The sequence below is a fragment of the Argiope bruennichi genome, chromosome 11 (assembly GCF_947563725.1).
Source record: "Argiope bruennichi chromosome 11, qqArgBrue1.1, whole genome shotgun sequence".
NCBI classification, from domain to species: domain Eukaryota; kingdom Metazoa; phylum Arthropoda; class Arachnida; order Araneae; family Araneidae; genus Argiope; species Argiope bruennichi.
This window is the reverse complement of record NC_079161.1, coordinates 41,068,147-41,086,640: the sequence shown is the minus strand read 5'-3', so window position 1 is coordinate 41,086,640 and position 18,494 is coordinate 41,068,147. Positions and strand designations below refer to the sequence as shown.

Below are 18,494 nucleotides of genomic sequence, written 5' to 3'. Positions count from 1 at the left end.
CGTCTTCTTGTTAATAATTAGGCTTTCCAGGATGGATATTAAAGAAATAATAAAACGAAATTGAAGATACAAAGTCTCTTCACTGCTTGTCCAACCTGCATTCTGCTTCAACAAAAATAATGATGCATATTATTTAGTCGACAGGATTTGAAATCTATTACATTGTGTGTGTGTGTGTGTGTGTGTCATGAAGATTTGTAATTAGAGTGAAAAAGAATATATAAACGAAAAAAAAAAAGACCTAAAACTTCTCGGCCCTAACAAAAGATACAATAAAAATGATCTATGCACTGAAACAGGTAACTGTCGCTTTAACTTGGCCCATATTTCTTCTACCTGGTGATCTGCTGACCATCCAACTTTTTAGAGTATGAAAAAATATGAATAATTATATTGAATGAATTAATAATTCATGATCACAAGTAGTGGTATTCAACGTGATATCTTTTCCGATATAAAATCAAATGGTTAACTAAATTGTGCAGAACTGAGTTTTCCATAATCGGCTCTTCATTCAAATTCATTGCTAGCCATAGGGTAGCAAATACAGGGGGATTCATAAAGAAGTATACGCGTTTCAGATGCTGTAAAGCAGTAACAGTCGAAGAGACGAACCTTACTTACAGACTCATAAAGTAAATGCACTTTTAAAATTTGTGCCTCGCCCTTGATAGAAGGCAGTAGCATGTGTGTCTTGTGCCAAGTCAATTGAAATGGTGGCGCATGCAGTGAAGAAGGCTTTTTGTGTTCTTGAAATTCGCAAAAAGGAATCTGCAACTCTTGCGCAATGGCATTTTCGATCGCAATTCGGAAAAGAGGTCATAATTATAAAATATATATCAGCGCCATAAAAATTTTTAAATTACGGGCTGTTTGTGCAAAGATTTAAATCATGAACGACAGACTGTATTGCGAGAAGTCATCATTCAACGAAGGCAGGCAAATCAATCAAATTGGACATTCATATTTTATCTGAATGTCCAATTTTTAATCCCCATCGATTACGTCTATTTGGTACATCATCTTCAAACATTCGTGACTTAGTGGGAGAACATCCCCATCCAAATATTTTTACTTTCTTGAAAGAAATTGGTGTTTTCCATTTTATTTAATTATAAATAATTTTATCTCGACATATCTAGGTTTTTGCAGATTTTACTCTATTTAGAACTTCACTGTATATCTTTCATCTTCAATCATATGTTTGGCGCAGCATAGCCAGATATGGTATTGTGCCACAAAATCCGAAATAACTAACTAACTCAATCAGAGGGTGAGTTGTGAAGTGCAGGTTTCTCACTCCGCTGTCTGGAGAATTTTTACAAAAAAGCTGACAATGATTTCATACGAAGTGCAGTTGTTGCAAAATCTGAACGACTTTGACAAACAAAAAAGCGCTTTGAATTTTGTGCCGATATGCAGCTTCGTTTTAAAAAATGATGATTTTGCCCATCACTTTCATTGATGAAGCAACATTTCATGTCAGTGGAATCTACACAAGCACAATTTTCCCTTTTGAATATTTGAGATCCCAAATTTACAGTGCAAAACTTGCGAGATTCCCCTAAGGTAAATTTGTTCTGCGCAGTGTCCAGAAAGAAATTGTAAGACACCTTCTAAAGGGTCATGCATAGAATATCTGCGACTGTCTCTAACAAAACTTAAAATAACCCCATACAATTCTGTTACAGGTGACATAATATTTTACATTGGTCTTGATTTATAGTGCATTGGAACTACATATTTCTTTAAGAGTCACCCTGTATTTTAAGCACCATTTGAGCTACACCAATATGCAGATAAACATGAAAGTATCTTTAAAATGTCTATAGATTAAGATGAAACTGACTCAAAAATTGTCCACCCTCTTTCCAAAAATTACTAAAATTTATGATAAGGTTTAGATTATGATTTAGATACTTAGAAACAAAATAAATGCATAAAAACCTCTGACCTGGTTCATAGCTACTAGTTTAGATAAATCTAAATTGTCCGCCACCTAATGTTGTAAAAACTAAATAATTAGATACTTAGAAACAAAAGAAATGCATAAAAACCTCTGACCTGGTTTAAAACTTCTTGTTTAGATAAATCTAAATTGTCCGGCACCTCATGTTGTAAAAATTAGATACTTAGATTTAGATACTTAGAAACAAATGCATAAAAACTTCTGACCTGTTTCAAAGCTACTTGGTTAGATAAAACTAATTGTCCGGCACCACATGCTATAAACAGAGTTTATAAGCACCATTTACAGAAAACTTAGTGTAACTATTTAGCATCAATGCAACACGAAACATAATCTGGAAAAATGAAATTTAATGAATGTTCTCCTTAATGTGCTTGGGTACCCAGTAATAGACTGCTAATTATTTTGCTCATATTTGAGGTTACCAACAGCATTGTTTAAAATAAGATGGATATTTTCAGGTTGTGAAAATTTGTAAGATTCCATCCAAAATACGTTTTATTAATGTTAGAAACTTAACCTCTTCGTCGTCCGTAACGCGTCCAGTGCATTCTTCTACATTTTAAAACTTTTAACCGCTTAAAGAGCTTTGTAAATGTTTACTTGTTTGAATTTTTATTTTTATTTGTTCTAATCTGTACAGAGAAAACTAATCTGTTCAGAGATATCTGTACTAATATATTATAGCATACAGAGTATATATACTAATATAATACAATTAGTATACAGAGATATATATTAATCTGTGCAAAGAAAACTATACTACATGAAGCGAAAAACAGAGGACCACTGTAGAGAAATTATCGCTGACCAAAGAGGACGGCGAAAGGGTTAATGTATCAATAGTTCTTTGAACATTATGATAAAATTAAAACTACTTTTGTAATTTGATAACCGTTTCGATACATCTCTTCATTTGAAATCTTTTAAAATGCAGAGTGAAGAAAAAGACTTGCAAGAGGATGTTTTCGGAGTGACAGACAAAAGATATCTGAAAGGAGATACTGGTGTATCCGATGGCTATGATCATGGAGGAGGCGAAGATGATCTTCTACATCAAGATGGGCTCAGCCAACATTACGTAAATGAAACATTTGCTTCAATTAAACAAGGAAAAATCAACTTGCATAGATCCAAAAGAATGACATGGATAGAGGATTATGAAGACTTAAGTATATTGGAATATTACAAAAACAGGAGAAGACCCGATTATGATAATGAAGAGGGAATTACACCGGATGATAATGGAAAAAGGAGAAGGTACAATAAAAATAGAAGGAGACACAATAATAGCAAAAGCAGCAGGAAAACTCCATATTTTGACAACAACTGTCAAAGTAAGGACCTAATGTAAAAACTCATGTTAAATTAAATATTCATTACATAAATATTGGCTTGTTTTGAAAAAAATATTTGTAAATAGACATTAGTGTTAATATATAGTAGACTCCCGAATATTCGGTCTAATGTAACGAGAGGGCCGGCCGGATAAAAAAGTTTTGTTATCCGTCCAAAAAAAAATTTATAAAATTTTTATACCAAAACTGTCCAGTTATAATATGTATTTTCTCAAGTCTTATTGAGTATTTAGCCCTACATTTATCTCAAGCCAGGTAGAATGTGAACGTGGCGGCTTCAGTATATCATACAAGCAGTTGCCGGTAACTGTTCGAGTTAAAATAGAAGGCTCTGTACAGGTAGTTTATATATTGCACGGTATGTTTGAAAAATTTATTAGAGAAAAAGTAAGTTAAAAATATATTGTTACATTTTAACCTGAATTCTGTAATCTTCACTGTGGTACACTTGAAAAAACATCAATATACTCCAAGAACAATTTACAAATATTCTACGTACTATGCAATTATAATCAGTAACAACGTCAGCAGTTTAGGTCCGTTACATACTGACGAAACAATTAACAACGAGTACTACGCTGCTCTTTTCCTGTTACAGCGTTATATAGGAGGAACGCAGCAGACGCCCGCTTCCAATGCCTTTTTCTCATTTAATTACGACTAAAGAAAACTAGGCCGGATAGTACGGAAACGGAGAAGTAGCGAACCGGATACTCGGGAGTGTACTGTATTACAGAAGAGACGAAAAGTGTTCATAATACGAGGGGGAAAATATGCTTTTTGCATATAAAAATAATAAATGTATTGCCATGATAATTTATTATTTTAAATTTTTGAACGTAGACACTTTAAAAAAATATTTATCTAAATCAGTGATTTTTATCAGCTGCAAAATTAAATCTGCATCCTTTGCTCTCAGAAAAATTTTCTTGGTTATATTATTTTCTGTATAATTTATAATATCTTGTGAAGTAAACCTCTAATTCTGCCTTTTTTTAAAATATTTAATAATATTTTTTAATAATATCTAATATCCAACGGATTATTATTTAGAGGCTACTGTATTTTGAATAATTTTTTCGTTTTATTTTCAGTATGTGGAACGATGACGATCGGAGGCAGGCATATGAGGAAGGGGTCATTAAGTCGTGTGATCAACGGTCGAATTGTGCAACCTATGTACAAATATCCTTGGGTTGTAAGCCTATTCCCTTTATTGTTCTAGTTGTACATTTTTATTTCTAGTTGTTATTTCTTATGGCACTTGCCCTGGACAAGCCCGCTGTTCGAAGACAGCCGATTTAAGCCCGAGGGGGGACGCCTCTTGTTTCTATAGTAGCGCCATCTAGGGCCAAGAGAACGACTTAGCTACACACATCATTCACGCATTTCATTCATAGGTCGTAATTTAGATCTCAATCAGAGAACGATCACCCCTGATCCAGTACCCCCAGTGGTATTACTCTCAACATGGAGGACTTTGTGACCATGACAGATTTATACGCACGTCAGCCACCAAGCAAGCGGGGAATCTTCGGCCGGCGGAGTTCGAACTCGCAACCTAAGGGACGCGAATCCAACGCTCTACCAACCAGGCTATCCCGGCCTTAAATTTCATAAATCAAAAATGCAATCGGTATCTTTTAGTATGATAAAGTTAATAGGCTGGCATACTGCAAGTAAATAACACTAGCCGTCTTTGGCGACCGTTCGCTGGCCCAGTATATCTATTTTTTTTAAGTTGTTAAATGATTGATTTGTTATGTGATACTTTTGATAATTGATTAAAAATAGAAAAAAAAATGATATTTCATAAAATTTACATTAATGATAAGATAACTTTTTGAATTTAAGATGACATGAAAATCCTTTATACTGTAATATTTTCAAAAATAATCTTTAAAAATAACACCAACATTTTGCTTTATTTCTAATTAAAATTCTAACTAAAATTTCAAACAAAACAAAATGATCCAAATTGCCAATTTCCACCTCCAAAGTTTATATATGTACTAAATTTGGTAGCTTTAGATTGGGCGATTTATCTCTATAGTGCCAACATCACGTATCGCACACATGTACATCTTTGTTATTATTAAAAATAGAAAGCTTATGGAAACATTATACAAGTTTTGAATTAAAATAATATGATTCAGAAAGGAAATTGAGATGAGCATCAGAAAAGATAGAAACATTTCGAAGATTAACGAACTCCAGGAAAATATTTTTCTTACTCATTTCGTATTATCCTCTGCAGAGAAAAACCGTCCAAATATCATAGGTGTGTATTTCAGAAAAGAATAATAGAGCAGTTGTGTTGAAATCACAATTCATCACTTAGTTTCCTTTGTGAAACTTAGAAACACTTTTGGTTATTATCATGGGCCGCGGTGGCCTGGTGGTAAGGTCTCGGCTTCGGGACCGAAGGATTTTCAAGTTCGAGACCCGATTCCACCAAAAATCCGTCGTGTAAGTGGGTCTGATGCATGTTAAATTCGTCGGGGTCAAACACCCTTCCACAGGTGTTGTGTGGAGAGGGGTTGCCAGCTCAGGTGTCATCCTCGCCATCTCATCTCGGTTCAAAATTACGAGGCTCGACCCAAAATAGTGTTGCTTTAAAACGGGATGTTAATATAACTAAATTAAACTGGTTATTATCACTGTTTCTTTCTTATCACTGTTTCTTTTAAACCTAAAATGTGAGTTAAAAGTTTTTATGTAATAAAACATGAAACGGTAAAATCTTTCGCTAGTGGCGTTCGTATAATCAGCAATATGAAAATATTTCATAGATATCGTCAATTAGTTTTGGTTTATATTACAGGTGGTTACGTAAAAATATCAGTGAATGATATTTATAACTGCGTTCATTTATAAATGAACATAATTATGAAATTATGAACCAAATTTTGAATAATAATTCGGAATAAGCCAAATTAACAAAAGATTAAGAAATGATGTTGCATTTTCGAAATTTGATTATCGCATTCTAGTTGTGCAATGGGTTTTCATTACACAACTAGAATGCAACGTTATTTTCGTGTTTGGATACTTTAACTGAACTATTAACTTTAGCTAAAATGCTTACGTCATTTTCGTTCTTGAATCTGTACAGCTATTTATGGACAGTTTTTAACACAGAATCAATACGAAATTTATGAAATGGTGGCCGATTCCTGATTATAAATTTACATGCAAAAATATTTGCAGTTCTACATTTCTATGATGCAGTTCTACGATATCCTACATTTTACAATAATTCTACATTTTTGAAAGAATAACTGTGGCGCCAGCTTAACAAATTATAATTTTCTCTTAATTTTTTTTTTTACTTACTGCTTGTAAACTTGCTCTTCTTCATGAAAATGCATTTAAAGTTGTTGACTTGTTTGCCTCAAAAAAATGATTTTTTTTCTTCTCAGGTCTCCTTTAATGTCCCTGGAATAGGTATCTACTGCGGTGGCGCCATCATTTCAGCAAATTTTGTACTTACAGCTAGTCATTGTCTAGTACAGTAAGTGACAAATGTTATGGCTAATTTGCGAAAATCTACTGTTTGCATTTTGAATTTGGCTGCATTTTGTGTGATAAAGATATAGAGTGAAACATTTTTTGGTTGATTTGATTTGCATGTATTTTTATTCATTGGTATTTGTTATTTTAGGACAAGTAGATCTCATACTTTTGAACATTAATAAATCATAAATAAGAATAAAATCATGCATACTATAATGGAAGTATTTTTCAATAAATAATTAGCGTTTCTTAAATGAACGGTTTATAATTAAAAATCGAAACAGTTTAAATTTATATTATTTAACTGTAGCCGTAATTAAAAGTTCTGCATAACTATGAAGTAAATGAATGATTATTATTGTATTAACGTAATAGATAGTAATGCATAACAGCAAACATTATTATCCACCAGCCGTTTCTGGCGACCAGCTGGTTCGGCAGGAATATTGATTTTATTTCAGATTAATCCATTAGACATAATTTCATGCGCATGATTCCGCAAAAAGTCGTGTTATTTTAATGATCTTATTTCAGTTCTGTTCATTGAGCACATGAAACTTTTTGGAGAGCAGTCTCATGACATCATAGAGCTATTAAAATTGTAAATTTGTTTGTTTGTTCATTTATCTGTGAATTACACGTCTTGTGAATTATACAGATATTATACGTCTTGTGAATTATACAGATATTAATTATACGTCTTGTGAATTATACAGATATTAATTATACGTCTTGTGAATTATACAGATATTAATTATACGTCTTGTGAATTATACAGATATTAATTATACGTCTTGTGAATTATACAGATATTAATTATACGTCTTGTGAATTATACAGATATTAATTATACGTCTTGTGAATTATACAGATATTATACGCCTTGTGAATTATACAGATATTAAACAGAATCCTTATTCTTTATATTTCAAGAACGGAAGAAAATCACACGATTATGTATTTAATGAAACAATGGAAACAGTTTAAACTCTAGGTTAACAATATAATTTATCATTAAAAATTTGACAAAATATTTTTAAAAATTGCCGAAATTTAGAAAAACAATTGCACAGCTAATAAACTGACATCCCTAAAACGCTAAATGCTTAAATTTTGAAAAAGTGCTAATTCATTTTTGTGCAATAATATTTTCGGCAATGGAAAAATGCCAAAATGCAATTTAATTTGTAATTGATTAAAATTTCAAAAGAATTGTTCCGAAGTGCACATTTTTACTCTCTAAGGTAAATACATGTCAAATTGTTTTGCTGTAGATCAAACGATTTAGAGCACTAACACACACATTCACACATACATGCATTCATCCTTTTTAATAGTAAAAATGACGATTAGTAATGGCATATGACCATTGTGGTTACTAGCATAGGGTGACCGCCATAAAAGAAGAAATTATGCAAGGTGCTTCAAAACTCGAAGCAGTTACATCAGAAAGTGATAGAATATTGTTAGATACTCTCACATCGCCATGCAATGTCTGCACCGAATTCAACTCTTGAAGAGTTTAAGTGTGTGGCGATTTGGATTGAATTGAGCGAGGATAGAACCTGGGACCTTGTGGTTCGCAGCCCAGTAACATGACCACGATATAAAAGCAATTGCTCGGGTAGCGTAGCTGTTAACTGGCTTATAAGCTATTCACTACAGACTCTCCCTGAAGTGAGTCGGAGGTGAGACGAACGATATGGCTGTTGAGTATAATGTGCATGTACCCATTTGAGCATTTGAGAAGCGCCACAACAGCTGTACGAAGGTTGAAGGATCAACGTCCGAGGTCACCAATGTGGCGGATTGGTATGGGCGAAGGTAGAACCTGGGACTTTGTGGTTTGCAGCCCAGTAACATGACCACGATACAAAAGCAATTGCTCGGGTAGCGTAGCTGTTAACTGTTTTATAAACTTTCACCAGAAATGTTAGACAGAGCTTTCCAGCTACATATTCTTACTACTAGACAGAATGTATCAAATTTTGAAATAGTTTACAAGAGGTCATATAATTTTGTTTTCAAGGAAAAAATTATAATTCAGAAATTAATGGTGCCATTACCTTCATTAACTTCTGAAGTCATGGAGGTAATGGCACAATGGTAAAGTCTCGTATTCTCATTCTCAATTCCACAGAAGATTCATCCTATATATAATTGGGATATTTTGACATAGCAGGGATAAAATGGATATTTACCTTTACATTTCAACTTGTCGATAAAAAAAAGTAACATTAATAAAAATACAGGCTGGCCATAAAATAACGTTCACTATTTGGGGGTTTCTGCAGCTAAAAGGAATGAAAGAAATAGTGTCACATTTCATATACAGACTGTAGAAGGCATGAGAAGATGAATTCTAGCTGAAAAAAATAGTACTAAAAGTTGCCGATAGAAGAAATATTAACGCTGCTATCACGTGCGAACGAGGAAATTTGCATAACGGGATGGATTATGTAAATTTCCTAGTCAGTACGTGATAGCAGCGCCATGCATTCCTTGTAAAAAAGGAAGAGAAAGCGACCTGTTAGCAGTTCGTTCATGAACTGATCATGATTGACTGTTGATGTGTGCTTAATAAGGCCCTATCTTACTTCAGCATCCTTTACTGGCTAAACAGTTCTTCTACACTAGACAGTGTAATACCGTGGCTGCTCTGAAGCAAACCTGCATGTCTTGAAACAAAACATACGATTGGCTGTTATAAACAGCGAAATTGACAGTTTACACGCAGCAGTGGAGAACGTCATACACCGGATGCAATATGTTGCACACAGGGAAGGTCAGAATATTGAAAATGTTGCACGGCGTCCAGGGAACTTTAATATTAATGAATGAAAGATTATTTTCTATGAGTTTCATGAATTCATTCATAACTGTACTTTCACAGCACCAGTATATCTTCTATTGGCAAGTTTTGGTACTAATTTTTTTTTAAGGGGGATTCATCTTTTCATGCCTTCCTCAATCTGTATATGAAATGTAGTTTTATTTCGTTCATTCGTTTTAGATGCAGATGCCGCCAAACAGAGAAAGTTATTTTATGGCCATCCTTTATAAATTCTACATCAGAGTATCTGTTTTATTTATACGATAGAATGTGAATTTCTTCTTTTTTTTATCATAGCCACGAGAGAGGAGAAACCCCTAGATGTGCGAAGGAAAACCCTCCACCCCAATATTGTTACTTCAAGCCAAACGAAGCAACAATAGGTCTGTTATCTTGGCGACACTCGGACAAGTTAAGGATAGTCCGAATTGCGCAGATTATTCCCCATGAGCAGTTCGACAATGAAAAGGTCCTTAATGATATCGGACTGATCAGGCTGGCTGCTCCGATACAATGCAATCAACTCTCGTCGCCCATTTGCTTGCCCACAAGAGATCTCAAGAATTTGGGTGGTATGCTAGTAGTAGCCGGGTGGGGTTACAACACTGAAGAAGGAAGAAGTAAGCTTTTGTTGTCGTGAATTAATAGATATTTGTAAATAAATTGTTGAATGTTTAAAAATTAATTGAAAATGACATCCGTTTTCCCTCTTCCTGAGCATCCAAAATATGCCAAATTGAAAGGATGACATTGACCAACTACAGTACACTCTCGAATATCCGGCCTACATATAATTCGGCCTCGTTTCCTTTTATCGTAATTAAATGAGGGAGGCAAAGCTTGCATTGGCAACATTGCCAAGGCATTGGAAAAGAGCGTCTGCTACGATCCTTCTAATTGTTGTGTGCAAAATACAAGTTATGACAAGAAAAGAGCAGAGTTCTGCTCACTGTTCATTGTTTCGTCAGTGTTTGTATTATATATAAGAATACATAGTTTGATTCTTCTATCTGCAAAATTTGCTGAGAGAGTAACAGGAAAATTTATTGACTAAGACCATTTTTTTCATACTAAAGATTTCATTTGTTGTCTTTTCAAGAATAATATACGTATTGCAAGATGTTTTCAACAGTGAGATCTTATTGCATATATTAACTTTAGTTTTAATAAAAGTTAATATTAAATGTTAATTGAAGTACTTGAAAAAACTTGTTCAAAAATGAACACCTTCGACATCCATACAAAGCTTCGACATCCATGAACAGAAGCAAAGCCATAAATAAAAGGGAAAAATAGTTGACTCAGGCGTTATAGAAAGACATTCAACGTCATTGTACGAAAATTACCCTATCAATGGATTCATCAACTCCCTATTGTCTTGCAGTTGTTGTATAGTCAGCCATCTAACTCTCCGACCCGCCACGAAGGCACACGGATTTAAACCATAAAAACTGAATGAGCGGACCGCGGCAACAGCAACATTGGCGGGAACTGTGGTTGAGTTCTAAGGGCCGTCACCGGCCACGGTACAACCCTCCCCGAAGGAAGTACGTCCCGTCATCGATGAGAGGAATCAGATTCCCCCACCTATTAGTGTACCCTCCAGGGTGGCGAGATCCAACTACCAAGCCGGAAGCATCTCATCCTCATTACGAGGTGCCCCCCCGGGGGGTGCAGTTGTTGTATAGTGAGAGAGAGTGCCATTTAGTTACGACTATATCTGTAAACTTACTGACAAAGACCGAAAAGTTTAGGCATAATGGTAATCAAAACAATATGGTATATTGGTCACCAATCAATATAGTATTATACAAAAACGGATCAATCGAAGAGTTTCTAAAAATGTCACTCCACACATTTGTAGAAAATTGTTATTAATGATGAGTTTCTTGTACGAAGAATGCATTTTTTATCGTTTCAACAACTTAAGACTTACATCTCAATTAAAAAGATATTTCTGTGTTTAAATTATATTTTTGGGGAAATCCCACCTGAAGTGAGTTCCAATAGTAAAATTCGAGACCCTTCTAAGTAAAACACAAGATCGCTGAAGTGAATAATTTATAAATGCAGAGTATGTGGTGTACAAATTAGAACAACAGAGTTTTGGAAGGGTTCTAGCTCAAGTATATTTGCCATCAAAATTACAAGGATCATCCGAAGAAATCCTCTGTGCAGCTCCTAAAAAGAAATCTAACATAATTAAGTAAAATTAAGAAAAGTTTAGGGTAGCGCGTCTTCCTCGTGATCTAGGCGTCCCGGGTTCGAATCCTGGTTCAGGCATGGCTGTTCTTTACTCTGTGTTCTATCTGTGAGGGGTGTAAAAAAGGGTTGTGCAAGCGTGTGTGTGAGTGTCATCTTCGTATGAGTTAGAAGCTACTGCACCCCTCTTTCCGTTGTAATGTGGACACGACATCATCATCAAGAAAAATGTAAAAATTATTAATTATGTCGAGAAAGGACGTTCATATTTTAAATCTAATTTTATTTGCCTTCAATTGAAAAATAAAATTAGAATAACTTTGAATTGTTCTCTTAAAATCCTACATAAGATTTAATAAATAATTCCTGAGAATTAAAACTGAAGAAGTTATTCCTGAGAAGTTAAAAACTGAATTAAAAAGTTTACCTAATAAACTTAAAAATTTAGCTTTTGAATTATTGCAAATCAATAAATTTAAAGAACACAATTGAAATTTTTGTAACTTAAGATACATGGAATTTGTCCAAGATTATTGCTTCCACTCGTAAATTTTCTTTGATACATAGAATCAGAAGCAAGTATTTAACTCTTTTGTCAAATTCTGAGTATGGTGACTTTTGTAAAAAGGTTTTCTTTCTTGTCTAGTGGGTCCAGATGTGTTGAGGGAAGGCCTAATGCAGCAGGTTAAACCCACGGTTTGCAAGCGATTGTCTAAGCCCTTCTTCAACGACGTCAAGGACATAATTTGTACTGTCGGGGCGAAAAGCATGCAGTCTGCATGTCATGTACGGTAATTCTCTTACGAACATGTGATTGCATGATTTATGTGTGTCCACTTTAATCAAAGCCCGAAACTAATTTCTAAATCAGTTTAAAAAAAGTGCTTTAAATTACTGCAAAAATAATATTCTATACTAGCCGCCTTTGGCTACCAGTTTGCCATAAAAGCGGAAGTGAAAATCCTACTACGGATTGAATGATTGGCGAAAACTCATGCTTAAATATTTTAATGGAGAGTTTGAATTTCGTCATAGCATTTAGAAACATTGTTTGAGAGAGAGTATCAAATTAAATTTAAAATACTATCAAATTTAAATGAACAATTGTACGAAAATAAAATTTATCGCATAAGAAAAGTAATTTTTTTTTTTAGTCTTAAGACAATACAAAAAGTATTTTTATAAGATAATTGTTTTGGGATAAATGAGCATCAATTTCCGTAGGCAAATAATAGCGATTACGGATAGGCTTAAGATTAACATATGGGAGTCAAAATTGCTGTTTCTCGCCAAATAAATAGTGACAATTTCTTATTGCAACTTTAAAAACCGTTTGTTAGCATTTCTGGTATACACCCAGGATTGAGATTTTTTGGACGATTGGCACAATTTTGACATTTTTGGCGAAAAACCGTACATAAGCCTTACAGCAATTACTAATCTGGCAACATTGAGCCTGTTTTTGACTTGATTGAACTTTTTTCTCCGAATATATTTCTTCATTCAAACAAGATAAAAATACTAATATTTATTTCGTTTAGAGATTTCTTGCCAATTGGTAGTGTATGATAGTATCACATGTAACGGTTTAGAAGGTGGCTACTGTGACACAATTTGAGTGGACATCCTATTTAGTTACATATTTTTGATATACATAACACATCTAAACATAATAAATTCAAAATACAGTATAAAGAGTGTCACAAAATTAAGGAAGATTTGATTTGCCACCATTCGTGCAGTAAAGTGCTGGCAACCCTATTAAAAAAAGCCCTCTGACACCTTGTTCGTACCACTTGCTACTTCCTGTTTCAATGTATGGTGTTGCCCCCTATATCCTGTTAGAAATTACGTCACTTCACCAGTCCTACTCATAGAGAATAGATGTGCTATTATTTTCCTTGTAATTGTTGATCCTTTATTATAAGTGTCAATTGTAATAAATTCATTTTTTATAATTAATAGGGATTAAGTCCATTCTTGTCTTGTTCGCTATCAATGAATTTATTACTTGCTGGCATACCGCCAGAATTAGGCCTACCGCCATAACACACCTGATAGTTTAGGTTTAGTAAAAATGGAGCACTACACAAAAGAACAACGCGTTAATGCAAGATTTGAATTAAATAAAACAACATCTTTTTATTGAATCGTAAAGAACATAGGATAGGTTTATATATGGAATAACACATAGGGAAAATAGTCTTCACAGTTTTGTTGGCACATACGCATCCTTTTGCCAAAATTTTCCAAAACCATTTTGCATAAATGTGGCTGAATTTCATTGATAAGCGTTGAATTTCCGCCTTCATAGCGCCCTTCCATGTGGGTTTGTTGGCATAAATCTTTAACTTCAAATAACCCCATAAAAACCCAATGATGTTAAATCACATTACCTAGGGAACGGACCAATTCCCAAATTTTCGAATTGTGGCCAGCAGATTTTCATTATTTTTGAAATATAGTTTCAATGATGAAAAACAGTTATTCTATCATATAACACTCCATTTTTACTAACCGAAGCTATCAGCATTCCAATAGTTAATTCAATAGGGTTGCCAACACTTTACTGCACGAATGGTGGCAAATTCAAATCTTGTGTTAATTTTGAGACATCCTTTATTAATGCATAATTAAATTGCTGTTAATGATTGATTCTGTAAGTATAGAAAATTTGATATAAAGAATTTCGAAACGAGCATAGTTAATAACTGATGAACTGACATGCATATTCATAGTATTATTTTCGAAAAATTTTATATAAATATTTACCGAAACATACTAATTTTTAAAACTTCATTAATCAAGTTAAAATCTGGCAAATGCAAGGTATTTGCAGTAAAAAATTTGACAAATCATAAAACGTTTCACCAACAGCATCACTTTAAAGAGTCTAGAAAAAATTCTTTCAACTTTCTAAAACTCCTCTCCCCCATACAAAATCAAGTGAAAAATATCTGCCATTTTTAATCAAAATTATGCGATTTCCGATTATTTTCGTATCATTCAAAATTTCAAACATTTATTAACAGGACGAGTAATGATTCCCTATTTTCGTACTAAGCCTAAATTTCAGGTATCACATTTCAGTTTAGCACTAATTTGTACATGACTTGAGTAAAATATTTTTCGTTTTTAGTTTTAAAATTTTAATATTTATCCACAGGGAGATTCAGGGTCTTCCACTTTTGGAGAATTTGGCCATAAAGTCTACACTTTAGGTATCACATCTCGGCATTCAAAAGAAAACTGTGAATCCGACATGCCTGTAACGTATTCGAAGGTCTTCAGATATATTAAATGGATCAAGAGTTATGTAAAAGACCTTCCGCAAAATTAGGAAGAACTAAATCTACTATCTGGACGTTACAGTAATAAAGCATTGCATCTGCATATTAAGTGAGTAGGAAATAAGTTTAAATTATACATTTGAATAAAATGATATTGAATGGTTTGTAATTCTTTATAAGTAAATTATATATAAAGTCATGGTTGTTTTATTGTTGTTGAACAGTTTGATACGTAATTTTAGTTTTATAAATTTGCATTTCGTTTTTTCATATTTAATACAAAAATTTTCTATATAATTTGGAAATAATCTCCATTTGGTTAGAATGTAAAAAGAATTAAAGCGCCGACGTCCTGGCATAGAGGTAGCGAGTCTTAACTCTGATTTAGGCGTCCCAGTTCGGGAATGGAAGTAGCTAAGTTCGGGCTTCTGTTTTCTATCTGTCACGTGCTTAAAGTGCCCCCCCCCCTGTAAAAAGGGGTTGTGCAAGGGAATGTGAGCATGAAGTAGCTAAGTTGTACTCTTGGCCCCAGTTGGCGCTACTGAAAAAACAAGAGACGCTCACTCGGCTTAAATCTGACACATAACTGTCAGCGAGCTGATAAAGGGCCATAAGTCACAACAAAACAACAAAGAATTAAATTACAATCGAGCCTCTATCTACTGAACCTAAAGATTCCTAAAATAAATTCGAAATATGGAAACAGTTAACAAATATGACGATTAAATAATCGTCACGTTCTATGACCAGACATTATTTCTGAACCGTTCTTGTAATTTTAAATGTCGGCTAGATGAAGAGGATCAAAACTCAAGCTTTTGCCTTTAACTTTTTCGTGAATTATCTTTTTAATTAAAAATGGATTTTGATTTTTTTTTTTCGCCTTAAATTTGAAATAATTTCGCCTTAAATTTGCATATTGCATGCCATTATGACATTTTTGATATGTTATTTCTCGTAAAATCTATTAACTATTTACTGTGTTTATTGATTCAATATCTAAAACCCGTCTTACTATGTTATAAAGTAATTAAAAATATTCAATTTTAATTACAATTTCAGTAAACTAAGGATCTTTTTATTTGTTTCAAATGCATATACTGACATTAATTAATTATTCAATTAATTATGAGTATGAAAAGCTTTCCGCATCTTCATGTGATCATCTTATTAAGAATATCTGATTATTACAAATGTTTTGACAAGTGAAAAAAACTCAAGAATAAAGAACCAGGTTTCTATAATGTTTTCAGATTTCATTAGAGTTTGCATTCTTGCACACGATTTTAACACTTCAGATTGCAAGCGAAAATATTGAAAAAAATATTAATTGGACAATTTGAAACACTGAAAGTTTATACTTTTTTCAATATTATTTATGGAAATATCCAGATTTATCTAAAATAAATATTATGAGAGGAGGATTATATATTTAGAAATTGTACGATATGTATTTTTATTTATTATTATTTAACGACATGTATTTTTATTTTGAAGCTTCGAAGTTTTTCTATGTGTAGTTCTTCATTATTTGGTTATATTTAAGAAGCGTTATAAATTTCGAAAAAATTATCTTCAATGTGAATTTATATTCTTTTATTCTTTCAAAATGGACTTAATAGAGCTGCTATATGTATTGCTATGTTCATGTATTTTTATTGTTCTGTATTATTAATTACTCTGTCTTATTTAAAAATAAAGTTAATGAAAATAAATTTTCGTGACACATAAAAAGAATAGTCCATTCGAAAATTATGTAACTACTTGTAGAGCTCTATATTTCTGTAATTGTTTATATTATTTTGTAATTATGCATTTTTTTATAAATGACTAAAGCTATGATAATTATTTTTTGACTTTCTTTTGCAGGAGCTGCTATAAACAAATATCAAACCTGAATCAAGAAAAGAAAGAAAGACTTTACTTTTATGGTATATTCTCTATTTAATAATCATAAAATATTTACTGGAAATTACTTCTTTGCCTGCAGATATAGCTATGTGTTAAAATAAATAAACAATAAAAATGCAAATCAGTTTAATTTGAATGGAGTAATGCACACTGCATGAATTTTTCAATAACAGCATTTTACGAATCAAAAGTGGTATTGAAACATAACTTCTTTCTGAAGAAGGCATTTTAAAAGAATCCTCGAATGTACCCGGATTTTTCCTCTTTTGATATTTTCCACTCCCTTTTCTTTGATTTTCTTTTCATGAATCCTTAGACTTTTCATCCCAATTCTATCCAGAAAAATAATAAAAATATAAGTAGTTTTCATATTCTTCATGAGAATGCCAGAAGAAATAGAGATAAACTAGTTTAAAACGCTCAAAGTATTACGATTTTTCTTCCTTGGAAGAGAAAACGTTTTAAAAAATCATTGTTATGAGACTGCTAATTATCGAAAAACCTTTTAGTGAATAAAATTGCTTTAAATTAAATGTGAATTATATTTAAACGCGAAGTCGCTTAATTGGGACAAAATAGGTGACGGTAAATTCCAAACAGAATATTTATATCGTGTTATCCTATAAAATACAAATTCTTAACTATTATTTTCAAAAGTTTATGAATAATCATGTTAAATTTAACACGGAAAAACTTTTACAGTAAAATAAAATTTTAAATGAAATTTATTAACTGAAACATTTTTTGATAAACTAATTAAAAATTTTTCAACATTTAATTCAATTACTTTAAACACCAGTATTCCAGCAAAATTTTATTTCAAAATTTCATTGGTACTGATTAATTTGTATCATACTAAACACATTCACAGCTTAAATATCATGTTATTAAGTATAAGAAGCCAAGCATTATGTTATCACCAACGCATATTTTATTAATACATAATTATAAATAGTATTTTATATAATTCTAGTAACCTTGAATACGAATCCAATGATATATACATAAAAATAACATTATGAGGTTGCTTACTTTGGCACTTTAGCATTTAGCACTGACTCCAAGCAAGCATAGAACCAGGCAATACCAAGATAAGATATTCTCTCTAACCCACTCAAAATCTTAAGTTACAGCCACAGATTGGTGACAACATAGTGACATGAAAAATATACCAATAAAGTAGCCAAGCATTGGTACGAGATTCTGATGGTTTAAAGCTGGTATTGTGTAAACGGAAAAGAACAGCGAATGAAACTATGTAGTTGTTACTATAATATATATATATATATATATCACGTATATAGTTATGGACAAATCCGTTTATTTCGTAACTGTGTTAAGGGATTTAATACTACTGATTACCCCCCCCCCCCGTCAAAATCTTTGTACAACAATAAATGAAATTGTCCACAATA

The 18,494-nt window shown here is 32.7% G+C and overlaps 1 protein-coding gene across 1 annotated transcript in view; it reads left to right on the top strand.

Moving 5' to 3' along the window:
• The window catches only part of LOC129956528 (transmembrane protease serine 2-like), a 28,993-nt gene extending 11,944 nt beyond the window's left edge, over positions 1-17,049 (top strand). Inside the window, exons 2-8 of the mRNA XM_056068450.1 lie at positions 2,907-3,306; positions 4,422-4,525; positions 6,750-6,841; positions 9,974-10,296; positions 12,525-12,664; positions 15,045-15,146; positions 17,038-17,049. Coding sequence (XP_055924425.1) covers positions 2,907-3,306; positions 4,422-4,525; positions 6,750-6,841; positions 9,974-10,296; positions 12,525-12,664; positions 15,045-15,146; positions 17,038-17,049 — 1,173 coding nt within the window. The remainder of the gene's footprint in view (positions 1-2,906; positions 3,307-4,421; positions 4,526-6,749; positions 6,842-9,973; positions 10,297-12,524; positions 12,665-15,044; positions 15,147-17,037) is intronic.
• Positions 17,050-18,494: the final 1,445 nt, after the last annotated feature.